The sequence below is a fragment of the Mustela nigripes genome, chromosome 12 (genome assembly GCF_022355385.1).
Source record: "Mustela nigripes isolate SB6536 chromosome 12, MUSNIG.SB6536, whole genome shotgun sequence".
NCBI classification, from domain to species: Eukaryota; Metazoa; Chordata; class Mammalia; order Carnivora; family Mustelidae; genus Mustela; species Mustela nigripes.
In genome coordinates this window covers 101,605,415-101,616,708 of record NC_081568.1, presented here as the reverse complement: position 1 = coordinate 101,616,708, position 11,294 = coordinate 101,605,415, and the positions used below count along the sequence as shown (strand labels likewise).

The 11,294-nt window shown below is 40.3% G+C and overlaps 1 protein-coding gene across 1 annotated transcript in view; it reads right to left on the bottom strand.

Annotated features, from left to right (window-relative positions):
* Window positions 1-5,301: 5,301 nt before the first annotated feature.
* The window catches only part of IQGAP2 (IQ motif containing GTPase activating protein 2), a 296,704-nt gene continuing 290,711 nt past the window's right edge, over window positions 5,302-11,294 (bottom strand). The window contains exons 35-36 of the mRNA XM_059418098.1: window positions 10,388-10,496; window positions 5,302-6,316 (exon numbers count right to left, since the gene is read on the bottom strand). Coding sequence (XP_059274081.1) covers window positions 6,203-6,316; window positions 10,388-10,496 — 223 coding nt within the window. The 3' untranslated portion in view covers window positions 5,302-6,202. The remainder of the gene's footprint in view (window positions 6,317-10,387; window positions 10,497-11,294) is intronic.

The following is an 11,294-nucleotide window of genomic DNA, read 5'->3' as shown; positions in this document are numbered from 1 at the left end:
TAAGAACCATTTATCCATGACTCTAAAGTTTCTGTCCCTCATTCAAGAATTTATATCCACATACAAGTACATATGTATGTATCTCCTTAAAATATAAATGGGATAATACTATGAGGATGCTTTAAGTTTTAACTATTTCAGTGGTGGAAGATGTTAGCCATTTTACAAAACTGAAATTTAATAAAGGACACTTTTTTTGCTTAGTTATTAGAACAGAACGCTCAGAGAGCTGCTGAAATGCATGTTTCATTCTCTGTGCACATTAGCTAGGTTAAAGCCGCCTTTAGAATGGGGCTGAGATACAAAACAAGGGTGGAGAGTGGAACACAATGAAGCATTTCTTCCTCACTTTAGTGTTTTCTCTAAGTTGGGGGATTGCTCATTGAGCAGCCACCAAAAACTTAATCTTCAGAAACAGTGGTTTTAACTTTATCACACACGGTGCAGATTCCTGAACCTCATCCCAAAACTATGAAATGAGATTCTATACTTTTGACAAGCAGCCCCAGGTGATGGTGATATCAGTTGAAGTTTACAGAGATGTTATTCTAAGACAGTGGTTCTCAAAGTTTAGCATGGATCAGTCATCTGGAAGATTTGTTAAACTATAGTGCCAGACCTCCTCTCCAGAGTTTCTGACCCTGTAGATCTGGGGTATGGTCTGAAAATTTGCATTTTTTAAGAAGTTCCTCAGTGATGCAGAGGCTAAAGTTGATGGGACAGGGGTGGGTAGGATGGACACACTTGGAAAGCTGCTTTGAGAGGTTAAAAGAATGAACAGGATTTCATATAGTCTGTATGACCATCTTTATTTTTTTTTTAAGATTTTATTTATTTATTTGACAGACAGAGATCACAAGTAGGCAGAGAGAGAGAGGAGGAAGCAGGCTCCCCACTGAGCAGAGAGCCCGATGTGGGGCTGGATCCCAGGACCCTAGAATCATGACCTGAGCCGAAGGCAGAGGCTTTAACCCACTGAGCCACCCAGGCGACCCTATGTGACCGTCTTTAAATTATACAACATTTCAAGCATATAGAAAAATACAGAGCCTAATATCACACCCATGAGCCTACAATCTGGCATTAGCAAATATATGTAAATATATATTTATCTTTTCTTGGTTAAGCTTTTTGATACCCTTTTCTGATTTCATTTTTCCTGCCCAGAATAGTAACTTTCTTATTCATGTTTTTGTACTTTTACATTTATTTTTAAAAAATTAGTATTGCTTTGTATGTTCTAAATATCTACAGAGTAACATACTCTAGGAATACTTCTGTAGTTTTCATTTTTCTGGATTTACCTGATTGTATACATATATGTAATTGTTTTTATTTTTTATTTTTTAAAGATTTTATTTATTTATTTGACAGAGGGAGAGAGATCACAAGTAGGCAGAGAGGCAGGCAGAGAGAGAGGAGGAAGCAGGCTCCCTGCCGAGCAGAGAGCCCTAAAGTGGGGCTCGATCCCAGGACCCTGGGATCATGACCTGAGCTGAAGGCAGAGGCTTAACCCACTGAGCCACCCAGGCGCTCCTGTAATTGTTTTTAAACTCTTTATGGTATACTTTTGTATGTATATACAGCATTTTATTCTTCTCATGCAATTTTTTTTAGAGCATTTTGTTTTCAAGATTTTATTTATTTATTTGACAGAGATCACAAGTAGGCAGAATGATAGGCAGAGAGGAGGAAGCAGGCTCCCCACTGAGCAGAGAGCCCAATGTGGGGCTCAATCCCAGGGCCCTGGGATCATGACCTGAGCTGAAGGCAGAAGCTTTAATCCACTGAGCCACCCAGGCACCCCCTTCTAATGCAATTTTATCTGAAGTTTTGTCCATTTTATTTCACCCAACATCGTGTATTTTTTGCTTTTTTCTTTTTAAAATATTTTTATTTTTATTTATTTTTAAAGATTTTATTTGAGAGAGAGAGAGAGAGGGATAAAGAGGAAGCACAAGGTGGGGGAAGGGGCAAAGACAGGGTCCCTTCTAAGCATGGAGCCTAACCCAGGGCTCTATCCCAGGACTCCAGGATCATGACTTGTGCCGAAGGCAGATGCCTAACTGACTGAGCCACCAAAGATTTTTATTTTTTAGAAAATAATCTCTACACCCAGTGTGGTGTTTGAAGCCTCCAAAGATGACAATATATTCCAAGAACTTCCTTAGTAATTTCCTCTTGGAAGCTAATGGTGCAAATCTCAGCTCAAGGGGAGGGGGAGAATAAGGGGGGAGAGAATTTGCCTTCTTGGTGCCTTTTGTATTTGAATTCCAAACGGATTAGATGATGCCTGCCTACAGGGGTGAAGGGATCTTTCTTTACTCAGTCCACACAATCAAGCTTTAATCTCTTCTGAAAACACTCTCATGGACACATCCAGAAATCATGTTTTACCAAGGAGGCATCTGTATGAGCTATTTTATTTGGAGACTGAATGGAGATTGCCTCCCCTATGAGAACGAGAGATAATCACTCAGTGCTGCCCTCATACAAGGGTCAGGCTGAAGCAAGCCTTTGACTCCTGAGGGACAGGGGGTGGTGGGGTCTGACTCCTTCTTAACCCAACATGGACGCAGCCTTTTATCCCCCACTTCTGTGCCATTTACAAGGCACTGCCAGGCTCTGGACTTACAGCAGTGGCTAAAACACTCACTCTCTGTCCTCTGGAGCTTAGAGGATGACTTTCAGGGGCTCTATCTTACCTGTTAGCCAAATGCTGGTTTGAGTAACAGAGGCAACAGGTTTTCAAAAGCTGATCAGCTGTATAGGATCCAATGTTCCCCAGAATCTCTTAAAATACAATCAACTATCAACATTCAGAGTTCCGTGGTTCACCTCTTAGAATGTTTGAGGAATACCACAAATCCCTGCTCAACCACAGCCAAAGTCTTAAAAATCCCGTCATGAACAGTACCTCTAATTAGGGCCCCACCACCCCCACACACTAACACACATGTTACAATTCTGGTCTTTCAGTGACTTGTCAGACAATGGTCATATTGCGTTGGTCTCTATTTCACCACAAACTTCCAGAATATTAAAATAGGCTCAGGTTTTCTCTCTTGGAGATTACTAGAACACATCCTTTGAGAGTAGCTAGAATGCAGCTTATGCCCTTTTTCATGTCTAGGTGCTAAAAAGTGGAGCACGAGAGCACGAACTCTCAATCTTCCAACCAAAGACCATTTTTGTAATATTGGAAACATGACATACATCAAAATCAAGGAACCAGCTTTAGACTTAATCAAGTTAGAGTTTCAGTGGCTAAGTGTTTTAAAAAGCAAAAAAAAAAAAAAAAAAAGTTTTTCTTCTTCTCACAGAGTAGGGAAAGATGAGCTCTGGTGGGGGAAGGCTGATTTGTAGCTGAATGTTCCACTCCAAAATAGGCCTCTTTGGCATAGGGTTTATTTTGAAGTGATTATTTTGTGAAACTGCTGACACAAGAGAAGTTCTGAAAATAAAAGTTATCCTTCTATAATGGCAATTTTCATTTATGAAGAAAATTTACATTAGAAAGGGAGGTTGTACCAGGAAGAGAGTTCCTGCTGGACATCACTTATTCACCTGGCTTATCTTCCAGGCAAGGTCAATCTCACCAAACTTTTCCTCTTCTCACCTTCCCCTGAAGTGCAACACTATCTCTCCCCCTACCCCACCCAATCAATTACCCTGCTCCGTGCCCCCAATATCCTTCTTTTGTCTTTAGCTGAAGGTAGTAAGGTGAGGGCTTGGGCTATTTCAAGGAGTTTTTCTCAGTTTTCTTGGGTATTTCCTATGTATACATGAGACATGCATTTTAAACTTACATTTGTTTTTGTCTTGGTATTTTTTTATTACAGTGTATCTCAGCCACAAACGCAGGAGGAGGGAAAATTATTTTTCCTCCTCTACAATGGTTAGGAGTCTTTAGTGGCTCAGGATTATACGGCCAGGATTATATTGTCCCTGGCTTGGGGTTCAGTCCTTCTGGGAGGGCCCTGCGCCTTGGCTTCAACCATCCCTACATCCATACCTCCACTGGCTTCTTCGTGTTCACTCCTTTTCTTCATCCCAGTTCTCCTTTTCAGTTATTCCTTCATTCATGTGCCTCAACGATCTCAAGTAGCCATTGGTAGTATCTTCAAAAACAGCCTTATGCTGTGGGCCAATGGAGAGAAAACATTCACCTCTTTCCTTGAGGGTACTGGCAGGATACAAAGGTCTATACTAATCCAGATAATATTCAAGCATAATGCTTAGTGTTGCAATGAAACAAACTCCCTTCAAAGATACTATGAAACATTAACTTTTGCCTCCCAGCAATTTTTCCTTAATTTGGGCTCCTCTGACACATTTCCATTAACCATCTTTCCTGGAGTGCAAGGGAGGAAGTCTAACCTATCTTCTACCGTCCCTGGCTCCTGTTTCTCATGTAATGAAGCTGCAGGGGAGGACAAGATTTATTCAAATATGACACCTATGCAAGCGTATATTCATTTGATTCCTTTAGGTATGCAGGTCTGTGTTAAGGTTTACTCCATTAACACGCCACCCCCAACATCTACTCACTGTTAAGACAGTGAGCACTGTTTTGACCATTGTTTTGATAAAGAGCATTTTCTCTCTGTTGAAAATACATACAGTTGGAAATGCTAACGGGACAGATTCTACTTTTAAAAAGTTGAACTTGCCAAATTCTGTTGGCCTCACACTTAAAGTTCATTTGTGTAAAACGTGCATAAGTCACACTTTCTCAATGCTTTGTAAACGCTGTGGAAAATACAGCTTGCTGAATGAATGAACAGAATACCAAATTCCAGCCTGAGAGTCTGGATTACTGTTGTCATGGAGAGAGCTAACCTGTCTCCAGCCATCACTCTTTCAGTAATAGCACCCTCTCACCCCAGCATTTTATGGGGTACCTGGCTGCTTGGCTGGGGACCTCATTTCCCAGCCTCTGTTGAAGCATGTGGAGCATGACTAAGTTTTGGCCAATCGGATGTAAGCAGCAGTGACACACGCAGGCCCTGGTCTTCTTTCCCTCTTCTGTGGCTGGGAATCAGTGATAAGGACAGAGCCAAATGGCCAGCTTGGGCTCTAGATAACCTTGTGGGCCTGCTCACTTACCTTTGAACTGCTGAATTGGACAATAACAAACCTCTCTGTTGTTCCAGCCACAGGCCTTTGGATGTCTTGGTCACAGAAGCTTACTCTGCACCTTACCAAGTACAGCTATAGGCATGTTGTTTCTTTTCCTGATCAGCCCGAGAACCTTCTACCCACTCAATAGATTTAGATGAAGACCACTAAAAAGCCAAATTTACATAATTCAGTAACATTTATTTTACATAAAACAATTTTCAAAGAATACATTTAAAAACCATCTAGATACTGATTTTATTGCATTACAAAAAATTGAGAGGCCCAATTTAAGTATTCAAATAAACTGTGAGGGGTGGAGGTGGGGCTTAAGATCGCTACCGTGGTGTTCCTTAGTCACTTAAAGGCTCTGGGAACAAGAGTCTTTACTATGAGGCAGTAGTGCACTTCATTTAGTAGGAATAAATCACATAAAATATATACTTTTATACAGAAAGTATTATTGTATTATCACTTTCAATTACTTATAAAAACTTCATTTTGAATTGCACAAAACTTCTTTAAAATTGGTAATTCCCAGAAGGTAGGGCTTAGAACTAAGAATCTGTGTAAATAATTCATTACAAATAATTAGGTCTCCATTTCTCCATAGGCCAAACAAAACAAAACAAAACAAAACAAAACCCAAAAAACAAAAAACAAGACAAAACAAAAACCCAAAAACAAACCTAGGAAGAATTACATTATTCAAATGGGACATTTAAAATTTTTTTCATAGGAAAATAGGTTTACAGATTTGTCTCTAGTCAACTAAACTTATTTTCTCCCTACTTTAAAACCAATCACGGAATGTCCAAAGTTTTAAATCAGAGTACCTAGACCACAGTATAATGTGGAAGTGTTTACATTAATTCATCTTTTTGGATTATTCTACCATAGTATCAAATTATCAAAAAGGCACATGGGTACATTCTTCAGAACAGTTTTGGTCTTTTTCGTTTTTTTAAAAAAATCACACATTTATAAGCAGTGATTTCAATCATGTTTAACCACAAAAATATTAAACAGATTCATTTCTTAATCCAGATGATACAGATTCCATGAAGTTTCCGTAGGCACTTCACTTTCCATAGAATTTCTTGTTCAGCAGGTATATGAGAAGGTTCACATTCACTTTAACCTTATCAAACATTTTCATTACAGCTACTCCTTCATACTGCATCTGAAGTAAATCCTGAAATTGCGAAGATCATCATTAAATCTCAAATTTGACATTTTGCACATTTAAAAAAAATTCTAGAAGAATCTGGGGACAAAAATAAGATTCAGTTGACCTAACTATGGAGTATGCATCAAAATCATTCAGTTAAAAGCACAAGCTAGGTACAACACAGATTATTGGGCCACACCCACGAGACATTTTGACTTTGTAGCTCTGGTGTGAGGCCCAAGTATATGCATTTTAACAAGTTCCCATGTGATGATGCCATTGTTGGTCTGAGTGCCATACTTTGAGAATCACTTACCTAAATGGAAGAAGATAGATTTTTAGAATTGATAAGCACTGTATAACAGAAAACCACCTCCAATTAATATCAGATATGTACTTATACATATAAATTTATGCACATATACATATTTAAAATACGTTTTAATTGAAAAACTCAAATATTCAAGCAAGACGGAGTATATCCTTTATAACAATGGTGTTTTCTAAAGTGGAGCAAGCAAGGAGATTACTTGAGGAGCAAAAAGAATATGAGAACTTCTATTTATTCTTATTTTTCTCATTCTTTAAACATCTAGATTTTGTGTATGTATTTTATAAAGTATATTTGGAGTATAGTAATATATAGTAGCATGTAGACTTTACAAGTAAGTATGTGCAAATGGGGATAAATGATCATGTCATGTAGTAAAGTTCTAGGATAGAAATTTGGGGAACCCTGTATAAAGCAAGTTCTTCCTGATCTAGGCTCCTGTATTGAGAACAAATCCTTACCCTCTCAAGTCAGGTCTATTGTTCTGTGTTGCACTGCCACCATATAAACAAAGGAAATCAACTCTTGTTAAAATCAGAAACTGGGTCACACCAGTCATATGCATGAGATAAGCAGTGATGTCTCATAATACCACAAGAGAGAGGGTCTTTCCCAAATATAAGATATCATTCTTGAGCTGTCACAGCCTAGTACCCAGACCTCATTTCCTCATTTTCCTGTTCCTAGCTCTGGAAACTTCCTGGATTTTTTTTTTTTTTTTTAAGATTTTTATTATTTATTTATTTGACAGAGAGATCACAAGTAGGCAGAGAGGCAGGCAGAGTGAGAGGGAAGCAGGCTCCCAGCTGAGCAGAGAGCCCATTGCTGGGCTTGATCCCAGGACCCTGAGACCACGACCTGAGCCAAAGGCAGAAGCTTAACTGAGCCATCCAGGCACCGCAAACTTCTTGGTTCTTAATGGTAATGGCTTTACCTATATTAAACAAGTCTCCCTACAGAAGTTGGAATCACCTTTGAGAGAACTTTGGCTGTTCCTAGCTGCCTCTTCTACCTCTTCAGTTACCTCCAACTGTACACAAGGTGAGAGACACCTGTGCGTGTCTGCAGGGGAATCAGATGGGCCACCAAGGTGGAGAGCAAAGAAGATGACCAAACTTGTGAATAGAAGATCTGATTTGAGACTTAACCTCACCATTTCCTATTTTATGACCTTGCAACTTCACACAATCTCTCTGAAGTTCTGTGCTTTTTGTGTGTAAATTGGGAGAACACTGCCAATTTCACAGGGCTGCTGCTGGGGATAGGAGATTAAGGTCTATAAACTCTTTGTATGCCACCATGCCTTGTCAGGATTAACTGGAGTCTTGTGAGAAGGGCAATGGAACCAAGTGATGAGAACTTGGGACTCCAGCTGCCTCTTGTATAATGAGCTCTCTCTGAATCTCAGTTCTTCACCTGGGAAAGGAAGACAGTCAACCCTGGAGCCCTTGATGAACACTGGCCATTATGTATGCAAGGAGAATGTGCAAGGAGAACCTCTTCACTTAAGTCACACACCCCTGGTAGGTATACTGCCAATACCTATAGGATTTAATTAGGATTTTATAGGATTTCATTTAGGAAATGAAGGGAGAAGAGGACCTAGAAACAATGTTAGAAGCGATTTCCCTGGATTCTCTCATAAATTTCTGTCCTGTTGTCAGTCCTTGGTAATTCATGTGATAATATAATTGTCTGAAGGCTTTATGTATAAACAGAAGTCTTATTTTATTAGCTATTAGATGAAGGGCTGGCTGCTGGGATATTTAACCTCTGCAGGGTCCCATGATTAGTGGTGCTCTGCACTTAGTTTTATGCTCTGCTCTTACTAATTTGAAATTCTCAATAATTCTGAATAAGGGGCTGTCCATTTTCATTTTGCATCAAGCTCTACAAATTATGTTGCTAGCCCTCATGATATGTTAAAGACTTTGGAAATCTGGGCCATATCAGCCACCTGTATGCAGCTAAGGAGTAACATTTCACAATCAATTGTGTGTATAGATGAATGGCATGGATAGTTAATCTTGCACACTAAATCCTTAACAAAAGAACCAATGAAGCTTGGCATTTGCACCACTGTTCCAAGGAATTCCCATGAGGCCTCTCTGAACAGGTATCTCCTAGTCACTTGGAATTCATCTGTCCAGTTGATGTTGCTTGGCCTTGGGTCATTTCCTTCTTCACAAGCACATGATAGGTCTTTGCCTAGAGAAGAATGACTAACCAAGAAAATTCACTTTGGAGCACATTCTTTTCTCTTTCCATATTTATCTAAGTGGTATCTAGGGTAACTCAAGCTTTTTAGTTAAATTGTTAGATGGATACATTTAGTGACTTTAAAAAAAAATTTTTTTTAAAAGATTTTATTTATTTATTTGACAGAGAGAGATCACAAGTAGGCAGAGAGGCAGGCAGAGAGAGAAAGCGGAGGAAGCAGGCTCCCCGCTGAGCAGAGAGCCCAGTGGGGGACTCCATCCCAGGATCCTGAGATCATGACCTGAGCTGAAGGCAGAGGTTTTAACCAACTGAGCCACCCAGGCGCCCCCCATTTAGTGACATTTAAAATAAAGTAGAAAACAATACTGTTTCCTTATGTATACTTTTCATAATTGCACATTATCTTTCATTTTCCCTCTAGACTCTAATTTACTCCATTATTTAAATGGCCTTATCATACTTAGTTCTAATTTCTCTTTCTCTCTCTCTTTTTTTTTTTAAATTTTATTTATTTGACAGACAGCGATCACAAGTAGGCAGGCAGGCAGAGAGAGAGAGGGAAGCAGGCTCCCTGCTGAGCAGAGGCTCCCCCCACCGGCACCCCGCCATGTGGGGCTTGATTCCAGGACCCTGAGATCATGACCCGAGCCTAAGGCAGAGGCTTAACCCACTAAGCCACCCAGGTGCCCCTAAAAGATTCTATGTATGATATTTATTTAAGATATTATTTATTTAGGATTAATTTGAAAGGGAGAGAGAGAGCATGCGAGCAGGAGGGAGAGGAAGAGAGAATCTGAAGCAAACTTAGTGCTGAGTTCTATCCCTCTACCAACGGTGAGATTAGGACCTGAGCCAAAACCAAGAGTTGGACGCTTAACAGACTGAGCCACCCAAGTGTCCCCTAAGCATTTAATTGATTTAACACACTAATGTAAAAATGATCCTAAGAAGGAGAAATGAGGTCAGGAAAGTTCCAATACTGGGCCTATGTAGTCTCGGAAAAAATCCAAGTTCCTAATAAAAGAAAACTTTCCAGCCTTAACAGCTCTCAATACTTTTATACCATGTTATGCTTTAAGCTTCAAAAAAGGGAAACATGCCTTAGAAACACTGGCCACTATGGTTTGCCATCTAAAAGCATTTTAGGTTCCAATATTTTGAAAAATCAGAGATTTTAAAAAATCATCAATCTTAAAAAGCTAATATTGGCTGGGGTGCCTGGGTGGCTCAGTGGGTTAAGCCTCTGCCTTCGGCTCAGGTCATGATCTCAGGGTCCTGGGATGGAGCTCCGCATTGGGCTCTCTGCTCAGCAAGGAGCCTGCTTCCTCCCTTCTCCCTCTGCCTGCTTCTCTGCCTACTTGTCATCTCTGTCTGTTCAATAAATAAATAAAAATCTTAAAAAAAAAAAAAAAGCTAATATTGGCAAAAAATCCTGGAAGCGGTCTTCTGGTGAACCTCACTGTTATGAAGGGCATAAGCCAGGGGAGGCATAAATGACCCACATTATACAACTCACCCCCCACTTTGCAGAAATCCCAGCTTACCTGAATATTGAGCTGTACCTTTTCCATCTCAACACCAAGGAATTTTGATCTGACATCAAAGATGCCCACATCTTCAGTAGATATGATATCAAATGTAACATTTTTAAACCTAATGAAGAAAGGGACACTTACAGGTGCGGAACTGCAAATTTATATGTAAAGCTGACACAAGTTAGCAGAATTCTTAGTTTCCATGCTTAGTGCAAAGTCCACTGCGAAAATTCTAAGGAAGTCTCAGAAACCTCCCATCATCTCACTTCCCACTCTGCTCACTGAAACTAGGTTTGATGGCTCCTGTTGGGACTGTAGCCAAGAGCATTGAAGTAGGTCCTTTATTACAAAAGAAATGCTATTAAAATATGGCTCTGTTCTTAAATAACATAAACAGATGAGGAACCATGTTCTCTGAGTGGGTGTATTCGGGAGAATTTTTGCTGGGATGAATGGAGTAGAGGCCAGGTCTGGAGAGAAGGCTGGAGCCAGAAAGCAGCACACATGGGGAGTCTGGCATCCCCCCGTCCCAGCACTTATGGGGCACAAGACTCATGGTCCCTGTAACACAGAGAATCTACTGGAACGTGGTATGGGGCTACAGAGGAGGGTTCCCCTCTAGGTCAAATGCACATCCCAACAGCATACCGCGTGGCTCTGACCCACGTGTTGGCACACAGCTTGTGGCTTTGAAATGAGAATGGTACTATCTTGCCCTTGTAAACAACCCTTATCATTCTAGACCAAAAGACAGCTTTTCATTCTCACTGATATGATTCAGTTCTTTTGGTGGGAAAGGGGAGGCTGGCAAATCCAAACGCACTGGTCCAGGCATGGGAAGCCCAGTGACCTCCTGGGTACTTCCTACAATCCATAGCACCAGATACTCGGGGTCTGATGGGAAGACTAGAGATTA